This window comes from Diabrotica virgifera, chromosome 3 (assembly GCF_917563875.1).
Source record: "Diabrotica virgifera virgifera chromosome 3, PGI_DIABVI_V3a".
Lineage (NCBI taxonomy): Eukaryota > Metazoa > Arthropoda > Insecta > Coleoptera > Chrysomelidae > Diabrotica > Diabrotica virgifera.
Genome location: NC_065445.1, coordinates 68275473 through 68298032, shown reverse-complemented (window position 1 = coordinate 68298032; position 22560 = coordinate 68275473). Strand labels below are relative to the sequence as shown.

The 22560-nt window shown below is 31.2% G+C and overlaps 1 protein-coding gene across 1 annotated transcript in view; it reads left to right on the top strand.

Moving 5' to 3' along the window:
* Positions 1 to 22560, top strand: part of LOC126881109 (retinol-binding protein pinta-like) — an 81320-nt gene that overhangs the window by 17091 nt on the left and 41669 nt on the right. Inside the window, exon 2 of the mRNA XM_050645154.1 lies at positions 11481 to 11640. Within this exon, the coding sequence (XP_050501111.1) occupies positions 11481 to 11640 (160 nt within the window). The remainder of the gene's footprint in view (positions 1 to 11480; positions 11641 to 22560) is intronic.

Below are 22560 nucleotides of genomic sequence, written 5' to 3'. Positions count from 1 at the left end.
TTAAATCTGGTATAACAGCGCTACTGATATACAGCGCGCTTATGCCGTCGCTTCTTCAAAATTTTCAGTCACTAGCCGGTCCCGAGCGCAACGCGGGTATATAACCATTGTAACCAGAAATGAGTCTGGTAACAGAGTATAATAAAGTGCAACTGAGTCACATAAACTCGCCAATATTTTCGTGTCTACGAGTAGTTGGCTATTTACTGAGTTAGGTACTATTACCACATAATATAATAATATATTTCTATTGGTAAAAATATTGGTAAATAGAATTATTCATCGTCATAAAATATTTATTTGCAAGATTTTTAACTGTTACCAATGGTAACAGTGGTTACATGGACGCTTCGCCAGTGCAACATTTGCAACAAGTTGCGTAATTAAATTTCCTACCATATAGGATTAACTGAAAATTTTAAAAATTGTCACCCTTGTTGCAAAATAGCAATAATTTCGAAAAAACCATAAAAAACAAGTGTTCGTATTTTACGTTTTTCAACCATTTATGCTAAACTTAGGACCTTTATATTTCACCAAGAAAAACTTTATGATATGATAAAACAATACAGTAAATTTCATTAAGATCGGATTAATAGATTTCGCAAAATAAATTTTGCAATCCAGCTTTTGCAAAAAAAATTCATTTTTTCAAAATGTTGCAGCACTGAAAATAAAGCAGACAGCAAGTTGATTTTTTTTTAAATATAAAAGAATACTGTACCTTTCATTTGCAATTTGCAAAATTAAAATCGGTTAACCATCACGGCGTCAATAAACATTAAGTTTTGGTGCTACGCGCAGGACAGCGGATACGTTCGCTCTAATTGGGCATTCCAATGACCTTTGATAATGAAATAACACTTTTTTTTAGCAAAAACTTTCTTTGTTCATATATTTTAACTTAGAAAATAAAAGTGTATTATTTTTAAACATATGCAATTTTTTAAACAATTTTTCACAAACAATAATCAAATTAGTTTTATTTTTGTGGAATTAAAATATGAACATACAACAAAATATAGAGTAAGAAAATAATATATTAGATAAAGATTGGAAGAAATTTTGGTGAAAATCAACTTGTGTGAATCGAACACTGCTGTCCTGCGCGTAGCACCAAAATTAATGTTTATTTAAAAAAATCCTGGCACCGTGGTAGTTAACCGATTTTAATTTTGCAAATTGCAAATGAAAGGTACAGTATTCTTCTATTTGTAAAAATAAAAATTTAACTTGCTATCAGTTTAATTTTCAGTCCAGCAACATTTTGAAAAATGAATTTTTTTGCGAATGCTGGATTGCAAAATTTATTTTGCAAAACCTATTGAACCTATCTTAACTAAATTTGCAGTATTATTTTATAATATCATCAAGTTTTTTCTGGTGAAATATGAAGGTCTTTAGTCTAGCAGAAATGGTTGAAAAACGTAAAATGCCAATACTTGTTTTTTCATGTTTTTTTCGCCATTATTGCTATTTTGCAACAAGGGTAACAATTTAAAAAAATTTTAACCGATCTTGTATTATAGGAAATTTAATTGTGCAACTTTTATTTTGGTGCAACTTTTCTCGGAAGTGAATACTTTTAAAGTTATAATCAAAAAACGAAGAAAAAAATCGAATTTTTCCTTCATTTTTTGACATTTTAATTATTTAAACAATGTTCCGGACCTTTTTGAGAGGGAGGATAACTCAAATATTATTATTTCATTTATTTTCAAGCAATTTCTGCAAAAAAATTTGAGTCACCTCTCAACTTCCAAATGTACTAATATTTTTACAGATGCGCCCTGGTCTAATGCTACTTCCGTGAAATCCCATTATTGGCTCGATTTTCAGTAAAATCTCATTATCGGTCTAAATAGAAAAAGTAGGTCAGTTTGAAAATTGACTAATACATATTACAGCTCCAAAACAAAATCGCATCGAACATTTTCCGACTCGGTTGAAATCGAGATGATTCCCTTTCTATTTACTCGACTAAATCGGTGAGATTAACCGAATGATCAAGTGAGATACAACAAGGTTTTTCACTTAGTTAACCGGATTTTCACATAGTTAATCTAATGACAACGTAAAAATTCGGAATTGTGACTGATCAAAACAGATCCGCCCTGGACGAATTAAGAAATTTCGTCTACCAGTAAGAAGTAAAGCATTTTGAACGAATTTGGAGGTAATTAGGGTAATTCACGGTGATATGGTGAATCGGGTGGAATGGTGAAATGCTCTATTTCTTTTCCCGGTATACACATGTCTCTGTAAATCTAAATCCCGACAGTTTATTATCATTTATGCACCGAGCACTTTTTGAAAACCAGCTCCGTTTTAAAAACCGTAAATAATTTGTTCAAAACTGTTTCCGGTGCTCAATAATTTTTATACAATGAGGTATCTTAGACATTGCTTCAGGTAGCTCACTTAGTCCGCGAGGTATTGTTCGATATATTCTGACTTCTTACGACTGTTTATATACAACATAACATAACCTACAAATCGTTGCCTCTAACATTTTGAACTTCTTGCCGTGCTATTCACCATTTCACCCATAGTAGGTAAATGGGAGAAATGGTGAACTCAGATAAGTGATATATGGTGAAGACCTTTTCCAACACGTATACCTATTTCTAGAGCAGCTCTTTCAAATTCGGCCAAGTAAACTATTTTTTATTGGTTTCGTCCGATTTGCTTTGGTTTGTCAGTGATTTAAAAAAAAAACGAACTGTACTTGCAAGACGATGATGACGACGTGGATGATAAAGATTTTTGTTGTGTAGGGTGTGGTGAGCTGTACAGTTACACAAAAAAGGACGTGGACTGTTCAAAATATGAATCCATGTTGTGATATATATGTAGTAAAAACTAGGTGTAGTAAGTTCACTATTTCACCCCAACTGCCTTCGCCATTTCACATTTATGCATGGGTGAAATGATGAATTTAATAAAAATAATTATTGCTTTTTTTCTAACATTTGTAATGTCTTAAAGAACCTATGACACTGTTAAGTTGTTGCCAATATGTTTTGTGATAGAAGTGTATTTTTATTTCGTTTAAATAAACAATTTCTTGTCTTCTACACGGCTTAACTTAGTTGTTCCCCATATCTATTTTATAAAACACATTTAAAGCTTTAAAACGGTAATTTTTGAATGTTGATTTACTAATAGTACGGGAGCCGAATCTTGGTTGACCACCCATCGGCTTTCCGGATAAAACAATTTTTTTTTATTAGATTTCATATTGCAAATATTACTTGCATGACCATACTGCAAATATTATTTCTGAGTGATACCAAAAAGTCGAAAATCATAAGCTAATAAAATCTTTTTGAATTTTTTGTTTACCATGATTCAATGATAAGTTCTGATGTCCACCGCAAAATCCATGTCGAATTTCGACTTTAATTGGAGAATCACAAAGCAGTTTTTTATTTTTTCGAAAGATTTTCTGACCTGTTCTATTCTCGATCTCATTTCTCGATCAGGATAGGCTGCTATCGATCCAACATCCCAGGTACTTAAATCTACTGTTCTAAAATGTGCCCATTTATTGTGCAAGTTTAAGGTACGTTTTGGTTTTTTTGGATTGACATCACTGTGATTTTTTAATGTTTATTTTCATACCAAATTGGTCACAGGTCGGCTTTGTCTTGTCTATGAGTCGTTGTCTTAAGTCGGACTTAATTCGGAATCCGCAATTAACACCGTATCTTCAGCGTATCTGATGCTGTTAATCTTAACTCCATTCAACTTTACTTCATCTTTGGAATCGTCCAGTGTTTTTTTGCGCTAATCTATTTTTGCTAATGCCAGTAAAAAAATTATTTTCATATTCGAAAAACTTTCATTTTCTCACAAATTAAAAAAAAGTTGTTCTACGACAATTAGGGGCCAAATCAGTCACTTTTTTGTATTTGTTTTATAGCTTGTTTGTTTATAACAATTTATTATCGGCACTTGAAAGATTAAGGACTAAAGTTTTAATATACAGAGATTTTTTTTTTAATTTTCTAAACAACAAATTACTAAATCAACATTAAAAAATCGCCACTTTAAAGCTTTAAACGTGTTTTATCAAATAACTACTTAACAAGTTAATAATTAGGAAATTTACGCCACATTCCACGTGATGAAAATAAAAAACAATGTAGTAATAACAAATCCCTTATTAATGAATATGTGCACAGTGCAGTTATATTACTACTTATACAATAAAGACGTTTAGATTGGAATACATTCATTTTCTCGAGGATGGGCGATTTTGGAGATAAATCCCGAAAGAGGTCGATTTTTATTTTTAAATTATAATTATTTGGCAATTATACAAGTGACGTCATCTACCTGAGCATGATGATTGAGCAATCGATGATTTTTAAATGAGAATAGGGGTCGTGTGCTAGCTCATTTAAAAGGCTGTTCAATTTTTTATTCATTAATATAAACATTAGCATATTTATTTATACAGGGTGGCAAAAAAAAATTTTTTTGAATTAAATTAAAAGCAATGTTTTTCTCAAATAAAGATGTTTTTCTGTTTTCTGACAAGAGTAAAATGTATTTTGAATTAAATAAATTACATACATACTTCTTTTTGCGTCAATTACTTTAATTAAAAAAAAATTTTGGCACCATGTATAAATAATTATGGTAATGTTATTATTACTGCATAGATAATTGAATAACGTTTTAAATGAGCTAGTATACGACCCCTATTCTCATTAAAATAATTATAAATTATCGATTAAGTACGTCATCATGCCCAGATGGATGACGTCACTAGTATGATATATATGCCAAAAAATTATAATTTAAAAATAAAAATCGACCTGTTTACGGTTTTATCTACAAACTCATTCATGAAAAAATACGCCCATTCATGAAATACGCCCATTCATGAAAAAAAAATGAATTTATTCCTCACTGTGTATGTGAATGGTAGTTTGTATAAATTAAAACATTGTTTGATGTGGAAAATTTTCAGTCTATGAATCGTTTTTTGTAATAATATGTAACTAAGTTAATTGAAAGAGTCATCACGCTATTCTGATTTTCTATTTAGTTATATATTAGCAATCAGATATTCAAAATGCATCAATAAGTATTAAAAGTAAATACCTACTTAATTATAAAAACTTTATATTGTGTTTTGTGGAAAGTGTTTCCGTAATTTTCAAATTATATTGAATTTATTAATAAACAACGCGTAAATAACAATATTGTAACAATAATTATTTATACAATTTGGAAAATAATGAATCAGAGCCATGAAGGTGATACATGCATTTTTACGCTCTTCGAATATTAGTTATATTAGTCTGGGCAAGTTATAAAAAAACCATTTTTGGGAAAAGTTGTTTAGCAGTTATTTTATTGCTGGAATCGAATCTTAAGATTGCATAAATATTAGTAATATCGGTGTGAAAAGTCCACAGAAAGTGTGCTATTTTGTTTGTTAACAAATTAGCGCAAAAATGTAGGAGCTGTGTTTATAAAACGATTTTTTTTTCGAAAAATTCGAATAGTCCACTTGGGAGTGTAATAGAGCATTTTCAATGTATGTATGTAATACAGAACCGGGTTTTTAGCAGTAATACGTTATAATATGTTCCACTTTCTCCATTCAAATCGAAAGACAGCAAAGAAGAAAGATCTGTTCATGTGTCTGCGTGTGTAAGTGTAGATTTCCTTGATTCCTCGCTAATGTTAATAAAATTTGCAATGTTATTAAGGGTGGTTTTTAAGGGTTGAAATATTATGGTATTATATCTTAAAGCGTAAAACAATAATTATTTAACCAATCAAAACCAAATTTTACCCATATTAAGGTTTACAATGTTTTACACGACTTTTGACAATAAGGGGTAGTTTACACCCCTAAAAATAATCAACGCCCTTGAGTATGATATAGAATATTATGAAGTATAGGGTGAGATGATCTTAGTCCTAAATTTTTACGCAAATCGATGCAAGCCGAAGTGATTCTTTTAGGATAAATAAATTTTTTATATATAGCTCCAACAAGGGGTTTTAGGGGTTGAAATATTATGATATTATATCCTACAACATAAAACAATCATTATTTTAATATAAGTTTAAAATGTTAACTAAAATAAAAATGTATACCATTTGTATTCAGTTGCAATGCGAAGGCCAAAACAATCTTATTTTTCACTTAGAACAGGGAGCGCAGTCCATTACTCTGAATCGATGATTTTCGACTCTTATTGGAGTCATCATCGGAGAGGCGTAGGCCTGCTGCTCCATACTCGAAGTGACCAAACCTTGAAAGCTTATCACCACATTGCAACTGACGTGTATGGATTAGGTGACTAATCCTTTACCTTTTAACTCTTTGTGGCCTAGTGGCTCCACGCTGGAACCACCTTCAAGGCGGGTTGACATTACTAGTGAATGACGAACGTGGCTCACGCTTACGTATTTTGCCCGTGCTATTGTTAGATATTTTACAAATGTACTGCTCGAGTTTGAAAATAGATAATAAAATATCTAACAATAGCACGGGCAAAATACGTAAGCGTGAGCCACGTTCGTTAGTCACTAATAATGTCAACCCGCCTTTAAACAAATTTTTTCCTACTGTCCGAGTAATCGTACGCTGGCACCACCGGACGGATGCAATGTATACGTCTTATGTTTCACCGATCACGAGATTACAAAATTCTAGGAGCAATTATGCATAGCTGTACATCATATATTTGGCGAGCTAACAAGTGGATGACAGTGAGATTATTTTATTGCTGTAAATAAACAAACATTCTTCTGCTGATAAAAGATATGTAGGTTGTTAATTTGTTGATAAATAGATGTATTTATATATTACCGTATTGAGACTTTATGAACTGAGACGATAACTAAGTGAATTTTAATATTTTGTTTGGTGGTTCCAATAAGGTGCCACTAGGCCAACGGTAACTAATAGGTATGTTTTGTTACAGAATTCCAAAATGAAAAGACGTCTTGATTTGATTAAAATAACAAGTAGCGACGCTTACGATTTACTAAGAGATATCCCATCGGATGGATCTGACGCTAAAAAAAATTGTTTCATTCCATATCACGCTAAATAATTTTTTCATTTGTGGCCTAGTGGTTCCATATGGTACCACCTTTTTTATAATAATTACAAAAATTTAATATAAAAAACCTTTATTTTGTTTTTTGCCCTAATATGTCCTAAAAACAAATTATTCACCATCTAATATAAACAAAAAAAAGTCCGTCCGCAAAGGGTTAAAATGTTTAATAATAACTTTACCTTTTAAAATGTTAATTTATAATTTTTTACAATTATAGGGGTAGTGTTCACCCTTAAAAAACCAAAAGCGTACAACGGCTCAATATAGAAAATGAACTGGAGGGTGAAATGAGCCTAATTCCAAATTTTTGTACAAATCGATGCTGGACGAAAAAATTACGAGGTTTTGCCATTTTTCAGGCCATTTTCTGGCCTAATTGGACTATTTGAGCGATCTCAGGAATGTTTTAAAATTATAAACAATTTTTTGGCTTATAAACAAAATAGACTATATTCTGTCGAATAGAGAGTTACACCCGTCTCTAATCTTGGATGTAAGAGCACTAAAATCAGCAGAAATAGGAAGCGATCATAAATTGGTATTGTGCAAAATCAGAATGAAAACACATATATGTGATAACAAAACAGCGGAATACACCACCAATATTAAAGTCGAAAGCTTACAGGACGACTCCACAAGATACTTATTCCAAAAAAGACTAACGGAAAAAAGCAGCAACATGTATATCACAGAAAGTGACGGAGTCAAAGAAAGCTGGGCAAAATTAAGTCTAACATCTTAGCCTCTGCCAAGGAAGTTCTTGGTGAAAGAAACATTAATAAAAATAAATCGCTTCCAAGACTAAGAACTCCATGGTTTTGTACAGAAGTGAAAGAAAAATGTACAGAGGAGAAAAAAGCTTACCTAAAATACATGTCAACTAAAACACAAGAGGCATACGATAATTATAAGACTATAAGAAACGAAATATATTCAGTAGTAAGAAGAATAAAAAAATGATCACTGGGAACGTTTTTCGAAAGAAATAGAACATGATTTTTATGGTCTCCAAAAGGAAATATCGCGCTTTATAAGAGGTCAAAGAACGGAGGTAAAGGAACTAATAGAACCAAAACACATAGAAAAGGATATATGGATTGACTACCTAAAAAAGCTCTATGCAGAGGAAGAACAAATGATGCTAGAACCGGAAACACCAGAAATTACCACAAATGAAGATGTTAATATAACTGCACAGTAAGTAAGAAAAACACTAGAAAAGCTGAAGAACAGAAAAGCTGCAGGTAAGGATGGAATACCAAACGAATTACTGAAATATTGTGGAGCAGCAATGACAGAACAATTAACAACATTAATTAACAAAATCATAAAACACAATAAAATACCGGAAGAGTGGAGAACGAGCGAACTAATTCTACTATTTAAAAAGGAGATAAAAAGCAGCCAGAAAACTACAGAGGTATCAACTTGTTAAATACTACCCTAAAACTTACAACTAAAATCTTACAAGACGTAGTGAATCAGAGGATAAGTTTAGCAGATAAACAACAGGGTTTTCGTACTGGAAGATCGTGTACAGATGCAATATTCGTCATAAAGCAAATTACTGAGAAATCACTAGAGTATAATAGACCAGCATTTCTATGTCTGATTGACTTAAAGAAAGCATTTGACAGAGTAAGACTCAAAGATGTAATCCATCTCCTGTATAATAGAGAAATCCCTCTAGATATCATAAAAAATATTGAGAACATCTACCAAAACAACAAAATGGGAGTCAGAATAGATGGACAACTTACAGAACCTATAGATATAGGTAGCGGAATAAGACAGGGAGACTCATTGAGTCCTATGCTTTTCAATTTAATCATGGATGAAATCATCAAAAACGTCAACAAAGGAAGAGGTTATAGAATGGGAAACAATGAAGTAAAATTCTCTGCTACGCAGACGACGCAATATTGATAGCCCAAGATGAAGATAGTCTGCAAAGATTAGTCCACAGATTTAACATAAGAGCAAAAGAATTCAATATGACAATTTCATCTCAGAAAACCAAAATAATAGTAATCAGTAAAGAACCAATCAGATGCAAAATAGAAATTAATGGTATCAGTATTGAACAAGTAATGGAAGTAAAATACCTTGGAATTACATTGTCAAGTTACGGAGACCTAGACAAAGAAGTGAGAAATCAAGTACAAGAAGCAAATAGATTGGCAGGATGCCTTAATAACACTATATTATGGCGAAACCAACACATTAACACTGAGATGAAGTCAAGAATTTATAAAGCCAGTGTAAGACCAAGAATGACATATGCATCAGAAACAAGACCCGATACAGCCACAACACAAATACTACTGGAAACGGCAGAGATGAGAGTACTGAGAAGAATTACAGGAAATACACTGAGAGATCGAAAGAGGAGCGAAGATATTAGAAGACAATGTAACGTACAATGTGTAAACGAATAGACACTAAATAGACAAAAAGAATGGAACAACCACATAACTAGAATGGGGGAGACACGTGTGGTCAAAATAGCACGAGATAAATCACCAATCGTCAGAAGAAGTATCGGCCGACCGCGCAAAAGATGGAGTGACAACCTTCCATAGGGGTATAAATCCGCCAATGAACAAGCAGAATTGCTTATAAAGAGGAAGAAGAAGAAGAAGAAGAATAAACAAAATAGCATATCTCAGTAACTATTAGATTACATTATATTAAAAAAACGGTCTTGGGAAGGACTCGGCAAGACGCTTCTTTTAAAAGAAAAATAGTTGAATTGCAAGAAGTAATTCTGGAAGATATGAAAATTTGTATTGAGAAAGAGGACTGAAATAAAAAGGTAATGGTTCGAAGACTACCATCCTATTGTTTATAAATTAGTAGTAAATGCCGGTCAAATTTGACCGGCTGTATCTCAGGAACCACTCCTCCATAAAACTTTTTTCCTTTAAAAGAAGTATCTTGCCTTTCTTTTCCAATATCGTTTTCTTAATTTAATCGAATAGCTATAATAAACAGTGTTTGTTTAATTTTGAAATTAGTTTTTAAATAAAAAATATTTTAACAATTAAACTAAAATAAATACTAAAAGTCAAAACGTCTGCGGCCTTTACAACAACAGTGCCATCGAGAGAGCGCAGTGGCCACACTTGCTTAGCATGTGTTATCTTTGTCCAGCTAAAAGATTTACGTACTGTATACAATATAATATACAGTGAGCACGTAAAGGTTGGAATAAATTCATTTTCTCGAGAATGGACGATTTTGGAAAAAAATCCCGAAACAGGTCAATTTTTATTTTTAAATTAGGACTTTTTGACATATATATCATACTAGTGACGTCACCCATCTGGGCGTGATGACGTCATCGATGATTTTTTTAAATAGGAATAGGAGTCATATGACAGCTCATTTGAAAGTTAATTTTATTCTCTATTCAGTAATGTACACATTTATATAATTATTTATACAGGGTGTCCAAAAAAACATTTTTTTAATTAAATTTATTGAGATAAAAAGAAGAATGCATGTAATTTACTTAGTCCAAAATACATTTTACTGCTCTCAGAAAACAGAAAAAAATGTTTATTTGAAAACTAATCATTGCTTTTCGCTTAAATTAAATGTTCAAACTGTCAAGAGGACGGTGGGTGGGGGCTTTAATATTGAATTTAAGCAAAAAACAATATTTATTTGTTAAATGAACATTATTTTCTGTTTTATGATAGCAGTAAAATGTATTTTGAGTTAAATAAATTACACACATTCTTCTTTTTGTCAATAAATTTAATTAAAAAAAATGTTTTTGGACACTCTGTATAAATAAATATGTTAATGTTTATATTAAAGAATAGAGAATTTAAAAACCTTTCAAATGAGCTATCACACGACCCCTATTCTTATTTAAAAAATTTATAGATGACGTCATCATGCCCAGATGGGTGACGTCACTAATATGATACATATGCCAAAAAGTCGCAATTTAAAAATAAAAATTGACCTGTTTCGGAATTTTTTTCCAAAATCGTTAATTCTATAGAAAATGAATTTATTGCAACCTTTACGTGCTCACTGTATACTTAGTATGATACATAATATACATAGAATAGAATATGATTACAAGATATTTTAATTATATTTATGAATATGATATTTATATTTAGAATATGATTGTTTTGGATATTATAATGCTATACTTGAATTTTGGGTATCTACTTCTAATTGAATAAATTCCTAATATTCCGACATCAATGTATTTGTTAGACAGTGCTCTAATTTCAAAACTGTTTCAATAATGTTCATAAAATTATAAATGTGTTGAAAATGTTTGTCAAATTATAGTTAAAATTGCTAAAAAAATTCGGAACAAAAAATTATGTACATATTTAGACATTACTTTTATTGTAGGTACCAGTATTATAGAAAGTTTTCTCGTAACCAACAAATTCAGCATTGAAAAAACAAAAAATAAGTTGGATATGTACTACAGTATAAGAACGATGATACCAGAGTGTTTCAAAAACAGTCATCCTAATCTACCCCACATGATAGAAATCACCAAATATGTGTAAGGTACACTTTACCTATTATAATTTCTTTGATTTTTCACATTTCTTATAAATAGAGTCCATAAATGAAGTGAAGTAAAAATAAATGTATTGTTATTGTATATATCTTTCAGTTGAAGTTGATTCTCAGTTAGAGTTGACCATTCCTAGTTGGAGTTAACTCCAAATAAAACCAGCAGTAAGAGGTGATTTGAAAAAATTAATTCAACTTTTATTAGTTGAAGTAGACTCTTCCTAACCCTTATTAGTAAAAGTAGATCCCGTGAAAAATGGAATCAACTCTTACTAGTTTGTGTTGACTAATCCTGGATGGATTCAGTAAAAATGTAAATTATACGAGTATAATCTCACGTGCTTTTTTGATGAGTGTGCGTCTCTTTGTTTTGACCGTTTCAACTACTGTTACGATTTGAACATATTGATATTGAGTAACATTTTAATTTCTAGAATCGGTTGTTTGTGTGAATCAACTCTTACTAAATGGCATTGGGAAGAGTATACTTTTTCTAGTTGGAGTCTACTTTTACTAGTAAATGATGAATAAAAATCTTCATTTTATATTTATAATAAACTTTTTCTAGAACCAGCCATTTGAGTTGACTCCAACTAGGAATACTTAGTCAACTCAAACTGGATAATCAACTTGCTCTGTAACATATACAATAATTGTTGATCTGTATTGTACTAATGAAGATTTATCCTTGAATATCTCTACATGTTCATCAAATCTGGACGTTATCACCCTATATAAGATTAAGATATCAACTGTAACGTATAAATTAAAAAATAATGGTGCTACCATAAAATGAAGGTCACGATTCAGCATGTTTCTTCAAAAACTTTTTTTATTTTTATGATACCTAATACTGTTACATGATTGCTGCTTTTAACAATTCTCTAATACCTAGGTATACTTTAATTAAGTTGTTGCGTTACTAAACTAATATAATATAAATTACAGGTAACAAGCAATACCATTATTTTAGCAAAAACGTTTCTACAGCACCTACAAATTGTCACCTTCAGCAGTGAATATTTGAAATTATTGTTGGAAAATAGGAACTTTATTCACAACAACTCCTGTGTGAATTTGAAGATAATCTGAACATATTAGACAAGGGGAATACCTACTCGTATATATGTTACGGTCAATGTGATAAGTCCGGTCTGTATTAATAATTACCGGTAAATATTAAGAGTAACCGTAACAGTTGTTCAATGTGATTAATAATGCCTTTATAATTACATCTACCGGCTATTATTAATACTTTCCTAAAAATTCTGGTTAATGTAATAAAAACGCATTTTGGGTCTGACTATTGTTTATTTATAAAATTTGATATAAAGTTAAAATATAACTTATTAATCAAAAAACCTAACTAGACATGTAGTCCATTCTTTCACGGTTTTTGCTGTAAATTTTAAAGAACCGCTTGGATTGACATGAAATTTGGCATACACATAGCTAACATGTCATAGAAAAAAAGTGACATGGTGCCGATGTGTGCTTTTGCCCTGGGGTTTAGTTTCACCCCATCTCGGGGGTGAAAGAATACATGTTCAAGATAAGTTCCGAAATGGATAAACTGACTAATTTTAAGCAACTTTTGTTCTATAGAGTTTTTTCACCAAATCAATACTTTTCGAGTTGTTTGTAAGTGAATATGTTCATTTTTCAACAAAATAACCACGTTTTTAGACGGTTTTTCACAAATAACTCAAAACGTAAGCAGTTTGTCGAAAAAAATATTCTTAGCAAAATTATAACCTATAAAAAAGTGAAAAAAATGCTGTATATATTAGGTCCCTATACCTAGCAAAAGCAGAGTTATAGCTAATGAAAAATAGGTTCATATTCGAAAAATTCCAAATAGAATAATTCAATGTGAAATATCCAAATAATGAAGCATTCTTGGGGAAAACACATTACAACTTTTTTAAAGTGTTTAAAAAAATCTTTATTTCTGTTTTTATAAAAAAAATTTCTAGCATCAAATGTAAGCAAGTTACGCTCAAAATAAAGTTAGTCCCTTTTGTTTTGGAAAAATCAGGAAGATCACCCCCCCCCCCATTAGCAACTTAAATGAAATTAATCGTTACCGCTTCACAAGTTACTTTACTTATGTTGTGTTTATATGATCTGTAAGTTTCATCGATTCAAAGTGCTTATTTTTGAAAAAAATTTGGTTTTAAAGTAAAATTTAAAAAAAATTTGAATTTGGAAAAAATGCTTTTTTTTTTTCAAAATAACTTAAAAATTGTTAGAGATACCAAAAGTCTTAAACAATAAAAAAAGTCGGCTTTACTTTTCTGAATATTTTGTATTTTTTTGGTTTTCTGTAAGACAAAAATTGGTCAAGATTCGGTGTTTCTAAATTTGCATACACTCGTGATAAGTGACTCGTTCAAGCCCTTTTAACTACAGCTCTTTCAAAAATAAGGAATTTGAACCGATGAAATTTACAGATCGTATGATCAGTACATACGCGAGTAAAAAACTTGTGAAGTGATAACAATTAAGTTCATTTGAAATGCTAATTAGAGGGTGATTTTCCCGATTTCTGACCAAAAAAAAGGGACCAACTTTATTTTGAGCGTAACTTGTTTACTTTTGATGCTATTTTTTTTTTAAACAAAAACTTTTTTAAACAGTTTAAAAAAGTTAAAATGAGTTTTCCCCAAAAAAGTGCTTCGTTTTTTGGTTATGGCAAGTTAAAATATACGATTTGAAATTTGACGAATATGAACCTATTTTTCATTAGCTATAACTCTGCTTTTACTAGATACAGTGACCTAATATAAACACCAAGTTTTTCACTTTTTTACGTGCTATATTTTTGATACGAATTTTTTTTCACCAAATACTTACTTTTTGAGTTATTTGCGAAAAACCGTTTGAAAACGTAGTTATTTTGTAGAAAAATTAACATATTCACTCGCAAATAACTCGAAAAGTATTAACTTGGTGAAAAAACTTTACAGAACAAAAGTTGCTTAGAATTAGGCATTTTATCCATTTCCGGACTTATTTCGAACATATATATTTTTCACCTTCAAAAGGGGGTGAAACTCACCCCTAGGGCAAAAGCACACATCGGCACAATATCACTTTTTTTCTTTGAGTTATTAGCTATTTGTATGCCAAATTTCATGTCAATCCAAGCAGTTCTTTAAAATTTAGAGGTTTTGCAATATTTTACCTTCAAAGAACGTACTAATGTAATAGGTAAAAAATAAAGTCGTATTTGGTAATAAAGTTAAACACTTAAACAGAATTTATCAATGAAAAAATCTCCTACTAAAAAAAACTAGACACCTAATAAGTAAAAACCAACTCATACATACGCATTAGGCTTTAAGATTCCAGAATATAATTACTTGTTTTTGCAGAAAACGCTCTTGTGGAATTTAGAATTACAAAGAACACTTAATTTGTTGCATTTGTAGCGTTTTTAATTGCATTGGCCACTACAATAAAATTATAGTGGCGGAATCCTTGACTGCCTAAATTCGAATCTTTACGAGCGCATTGCATACATAAATGTTGATTTTTTAATTGAAAGCGCGTTGTTTGTTTTGAAATATGGAAATATAAAATTTGGTTTGAGACATTCGAAAATATTTGAGAAATTTTGGATCATGTTTATGCGGGAGAAAATGATGAAAATCGCCATATTCTCTTCTGTTTTTAATATTTCGTGAACCGTATTCTGCAGAAATGCAGATAACATCTCTGGAAACGGCAGAGATGAGAGTACTGAGAAGAATTACTGTAAATACACTAAGAGATCTAAATAGGAGTGAAGACATTAGAAGAAAAAAAGTAACGTACAATAGTGCATAAACGAATGGACACTAAATAGAAAAAAAAGGATGGAATAACCACATAAGCAGAATGGGTGAGACCCGTGTAGTCAAAATAGCAAGAGGTAAATCACCAATCGGTAGAAAAAGTATCGGTCGACCACGCAAAAGATTGAGTGACAACCTTCCATAGAGGTACCTAATAATCTGCCAATAACCAAGCAGAATTGCTTATGAAGAGGAACAAGCAGAAGATCTGCGTAGGTATATATTGTTGACATTAATTATGTTGATCTTAATACCATTACATATTTGATGGTACCTACAGTGGTGTCATGGCAAAATTAGCAGTGCGGGAACGCAGTGCCGGAACGCACTGCTAATTTTTGTTTACAAAACCTAAATTCTCTATTATTTTTTTTTCTTTTCTTAACCAGTGTGGGAACGGCGTTCCCACGCGTTCCCACACGATGACACCACTGGGTACCTACTATGAAGAAAACTATTTTCAACAGGAGAAACTAGTTTAGCGCTATTTTCCACACTTAATCCCCGATAGATTTGGCAGTAGTACATAAAGGTCGTAAATATTCTCTACAAGAAGTTGCTTCTGGCGTACTCATGCATGTTACTATATCGGCTATGTAGGTACAGTGCTTTTCAGATGAAACTATCCACCTTAAATAACTTTTGAACCATTGATTTTTAGAAAAAACGCAAAAACATGTCAAATAATACTGGAAGAGGAGCCATTATGCCATAACTAAGCTTATCGGGAAAGGCATCCTCTCACCTCCCGTATCATCCCTTATTTTTTAAAATTACTTCTACCTTTTTTATTTTAGGTTTGGATTCTCCTCTTTGTACTGGTTTCAAAAATGTATAACACATGATGCTTAAAGTGGTTAGTTTATGAGAAAAATAAATACAAAAATAAGAAAACTGGACAAAAAAAAATTATTTTTCTACGGCCGTGCTAAAAGAGCCACTTTCACGCACCCATTTCGTTTCTGAAAGTTGCACTTTCCCGCACGGCGTGCGTGAAAGTAAATTTTCCCGCACGGCGTGCGGGAAAGTAAAATACCTTGTAATATGGCATTATAATATATTATAATACATGCAGTAAACTAAAATTTAGATATTATTTACTAATTTATTTCAAATTTATCTTATTGCGTTCATGTTTTAATGAAATTAGCGCGATTATTTCATTCATAGGAGATTCTGACCAATAGAATAAATCTAAATTAAATCGATTATTTTTTATTGATTTTAACTTCCAATCGTATAGTAAGATATTTGATCACGTGTTTAATTCTGTCCAATCAGATTAAAATTATACTGAGAATTATCTACTGTAGAAAATTACCGATAGAATTTTTTTAAGTAGATTGTTTCTGTTTAATGGCAACCAGTTTCCTAGTTTTGACAACTGTCACATTTTTAAGAAAATATCCATAATATACGTATTAACAATAATCTTACGAATATCACACGACAGTAAGAATAAATAAGAAATGACTGCTTCATTTTTACTCAAATTTGTTGTCATTGGGCAATAGCCACTCGAGCCCTGCGGGCTCTCGTCTTTAGGGATGTTCGATACGTATCGATACTTTGAGGTATCGATACTTTATATTTCTATACTCGATATTTTGTATCGATACATTAGTTGGTATCGATACCGTGTATCGATACACCGAATCATAATATCGTATCGAAAATTCAACCCTTCATGTTATGCAATACCTTTTGCAACACCGGTTTGGATAATTCTTTGTCCTTTATTTTCCTTCCAAATTTCCAAAGTTTGTCCTTTATTTTCCTTGGTGGGTGGGCTAGGTGGCTTGCACGTGGTCTGTATTTTATTACAGGACAAAAATAAAGGACGGACACTATACTGCGCATGCGTATCTGTCAAAATAAAGGTATTAATATTGTGTATCGATACTTGCAATATCGATACTTTTGATTACGATATCATAGGGTATCGATACAGAACCTAACAATACGTATCGATACGATGTATCGATACTTTGGTGAGTATCGAACATCCCTCTCGTGTCTATTGCCAGACAACAAATTTTCGAAAAACTGCTGGATTATTTTCAATTTATTCTCACTCTCTTATGATATTATCAAAGATCTTATACACATAGATTTGGCCAACTCGGAAAAATAACGTAACGCGGAGCAGTTCGGGTCGGTGGTCTATCTATCTATCTCTACCGGCGCTTAAATTTCTCTCTCTAGCATATGATGGCTGCCGCCTCTGTGTAACTGTCGTTCCATTACTTCCACCTCTTGGTAGATACGCTCACACTCGCACGACAGACAAAGATAGCTAGACCACCGTAATTGATATCGGCGTTACACCCCGATGCATTGAGTGGCATATCCCTAGCCAGATCTATTCTCTTTACATATCTCTGGATATTATACCCGATAATTTTTGATAATTTCCCGTCGTCAAGTATATTACGTCAGATGCCCTTCGTTGCTACGAAAAAATACATTCAGTGACATTAATGACAATTAATGTTTTAAAAATTATAAAAGTGATAACTTCCAATCGTCAAATTAATATCTATAACAACTGTGTGTTTAACTGTACTAATTTGTACTTACATAAATAAATTACAATACAATTTTGGTGTTGAACAGTTTTATTTATGAAATAATCGCAACAAATTGCACTCGATCTCTAAAATTAATATATAATTTTTGCCCTCGTGACACTTTGACATAATTTCACTCGCCTTCGGCTCGTGAAAGTCAAAACTGTCAAAGTGTCACTCGGGAAAAATTCAATAATTTTAGAGCTCTTGTGCAATTACTACTGATAATTCGATGAAATAAAATTATTTTGATATATGTAATATTTAAAAGTCAGATTACTAGACAATTACAATGGTTTTGAATCGTCGTCGTGGTAACCCATTATATTCAAAGTTTGGTTTTGACAACCTTGTCAAAGAATTAATTTGTGTATATTCACTTCTAAATAAAAATTGATATAACTCTATTTGCTGTGGCTTTTTTCTAAACGTACGGCCCCAGAAAAAATATTGTTTCTAACTCATGCGGAAAGTGTCTTCCCCGCACTCGACTCGATTGCTTGCCCGAACTCCGCTATCGCGTCGTTCGGGTCAACGGCAGTCTCATGCGTGAAAGTATTACTTTCCGCACTAGTTAGGAAATAGTATATTGTGCAACAAGTGCAGAAAGGTACTAATTTCTCACGAGTTTGAAAAGTTGCGGTACGAGCGCAAGCGAGTGCCGCAATTCAAACAAGTGAGAAATTACCTTTCTGCACGTGTTTCACACTATACTTTTTCTACAAGCACAGTTTTTCCTAAAAATAAAAATCACAATTTCCAAACGACGATTAATTATAATAGGTACCTATGTGATAAATTTTAAACTGTATTTAATTAATACCTACTAATCAATTTAAATTCCTTATACCTAAATAAATTGCACAGAAATCAGTTAAAAAATTAATGCACTGCTTTAATTTGTTTAAATTTAAACAATTATTACACATTATTGACATTATATTTATGCAGTCACGGATTTACACAAAACCTACTTCATTCGACGTCTCTTGCACAGGTTGCTAAATCCTTATTGGTTATTTGATAATTATAAAATGTTTAATAAGAATAAAATTGTAAAATAAAACAGTCGTAACATCCATAATTTAGTTTCTATGCTATAGTTAAATATAATAATTGTCTTATAGGTTATATATTTGTCTAAAGTTTAACCACGGATGTAAACAGAATATAACGTTACTCAGAATGCGGTAGTCCACGGATGTAAACAGAATATAACGTTACTCAGAATGAGGTAGTCAACTGTGCAGAAAAGAACTTTGCGGCACAGAAACGTCACTTTTCTGCACACTAATGTCAAATATCTTATACTGTGAGAAAATATCAAGTTTGCTAACATAAAACCGTGCAGAAAAGTGCACTTTGAATAGTGGTTGTAGAAAAATAACTATTTTTTAACAATTTTATTACATACAAACATTTAAAATGAACATTTCAATACCAAAAATTTAAACAGTAATTATTCAAAATGAATTTTGAATAAATTATAATAAGTAATTATTCAAAACGAATTTTGAATAAATTATTGTTAAAATTTTTGGCAGTGAAATGTTCATTCTAAATATTATAAATATTATAAAATTGTTAAAAAATAATTTTTATTAATAAAAAAGGAGGAAGTAATTTAAAAAGAATGAAGGGATGATACGGGGGTGAGAAGCGGCCTTTCCCGGCAAGCTTAAATATGGCATATTGTCTCCCCCTTCAAGTATTATTTGAAGTGTTTTTACGTTTTTTCTAAAAATTAGTAGTTCAAATAGCTATTTGTATAACAAGGGAGGAAAGTGCTACTTTTCCTCCCGAGAATGAAGTTTACTGCCCGACGCGTAGCGGAGGGCAGTAATCATTCAAGGGAGGAAAAGGTACTTTACTCCAATGTTATACATATGGTTTTTCCACCTTCCTCAAATAGCAAGTCCTTTTTTCATTTTTACTTAATTTATTTATGTAACTAACCAACAAAATTTATTAGAACTAAAACTAACAAGTAGGTACAATATAACTGTCAACTGTCAAATATAAGTCAAATTATTAATGTAAACAATGGGTGCATTCAGCAGACGCAATCGCTAACTAATCGATTAGTGATTTTCTGCTGAATGCCACATAAATTGTGACATTCAGCATGTAAATCACAAATCGATTACTAATCGATTAGTTAGCGATTGCGTCTGCTGAATGCACCCATTGTTAAATCAGAATAACAATTTACTCTTTTTTACCATTCTGCAAAATACAGAGTGTTTTTAAATAAACGTTAAAATGTATAGATACTTACGTAATAGAAAATAGATATTGTACAGGGCGCCAATAAGTTATATTTCATGAATGAAATACCATGACGTCACTTTTACTTTTCCTCCCTAGGGAGGAAAAATATTTTCCTCCCTAGGGAGGAAAAGTACTTTGCTCCCTACAATCAGGTCCGGAAAAGTATACTTTCAGTAGAGGTAGGTGGAAAAATTATTTTTAAGGTGGATAGTTTAATATGAAAAGCACTGTACACACATTTCTGGGTGCTACTTACATTAATATTAAAATTTAATTTTTTTTGGTAAGTTAAAATCATTAAGAATGAATTATCATTAAAAAGAACAACATTTTTTTGGTTTCATCAAAAATAATCAAAAGTAACATTACATAACATGACGTGTACTACAATTACTACTTAAATTATCTGCCAAATAATTTTGTAACAAAAAAATTTCAAGGAGATTGATTAGGTACTTTACATTTTTTGTTTTATTCGTCTCGATTTTTTTTACTCATCAGACGTCAATATTTACATTTCCGTCTTAAGAATCTATTATAAGAATATAATTGTGAATAATTAATTAAACATAAATGAAAAACATAATTTATTCAGAGACAATACTTCATAAATAAATATATGTTTGATATTTAAGTTACAAAATCGGTATATTATGTATTACTAATAAAAGCATTAATAAAAGCATTGTCACTGACTGTAATTGTAATTACATTGCATTTATGCCAGAACGATACATATCTACATGTACAGGGTGTAACAAAAATACAGGTATAAATTAAATCACATATTCCGGGACCAAAAATAGTTCGATTGAACCTAACTTACCTTTGTACAAATTTGCACATAAAAAAGTTACAGCCCTTTGAAGTTACAAAATGAAAATCGATTGTTTCCAATATATCGAAAACTATTAGAGATTTTTTATTGAAAATGGACATGTGGCATTCTTATGGCAGGAACAACTTATAAATATCTCAGCAAAATAAAGTATAGTGAAATTTGTGCACAGGCATGCGTAGGGATTCTTGTTCTTTTTCCTTTTTCATAAACTGATATACGCTGTATATAATTTGTCGACCTTCGCTATGAATAACTGTTCTTGACTTGTTCATGTTTTCACGTTTTTGCTATAACAACACAAATTAAAGCTACTACAAGTATATTAGTTCATTCTTTCACGGTTTTTGCTCTAAATTTTAAAGAACCGCTTGGATTAACATGCAATTTGGCATACGTATAGCTTACATGTCAAAGAAAAAAAGTGATATTGTGCCGATGTGTGCTTTTGCCCTGGGGGTGACTTTCACCCCCTCTTGGGGTTAAAAAAATATATGTCCAAAATAAGTCCGAAAATGGGTAAACTGACTAATTTTAAGTAACTTTTGTTCTATAGAGCTTTTTCGAAAAGTCAACACTTTTCGAGTTATTTGCGAGTGAATATGTTCATTTTTCAACAAAACAACCACATTTTTAGACGGTTTTCCGCAAATAACTCAAAAAGTAAGTATTTTGTGGAAAAAAATGTTCTTAGAAAAAATATAGCCTATAAAAAAGTAAAAAAAAATGGTGTACGCAATAGGTCTCTGGATCTCGTAGAACCAGAGTTATAGCCAATGAAAAATATATTCATATTCACCAAGTTTCAAATAGAATATTTCGACGTGAAATATCCAAAAAATTAAGCACTTTTTGGGAAAAAATGGAAAAACTATAACTTTTTTAAATGTTTAAAAAAGCTTTATTTCTGTTTTTACAAAAAGTTTCTAGTATTTAATTTAAGCAAGTTACGCTCAAAATAAAGTTGGTCCCTTTTGTTTTTGCAAAAAAACATCGGAAACACCACCCCCTAATTATCAACTTAAATGAAATTAATCGTTACCGCTCCACAAATTATTTTACTTATGTTGTGTTTATATGATCTGTAAGTTTCATCGATTTACAGAGCTTAATTTTGAAAAAATTTGGTTCCAAAGTAAAATTTTAAAAAATTTAAATTTTGAAAAATATGTTTTTTTTTCAAAATAACTTAAAAATTGTGAGAGATACCAAAAATCTCGAAAAACAAAAAAGTCAGATTTGCTTTCCTGAATATCATTAATTTTTTTTTTTTTCTGTTAGACAAAAATTGATTGAGATTTGGTGTTTCTAAATTTGCATACATTCGTGATCAGTGACTCGTTCAACCACTTTTAACTACACCCCTTTCAATAATAAGGACTTTAAAC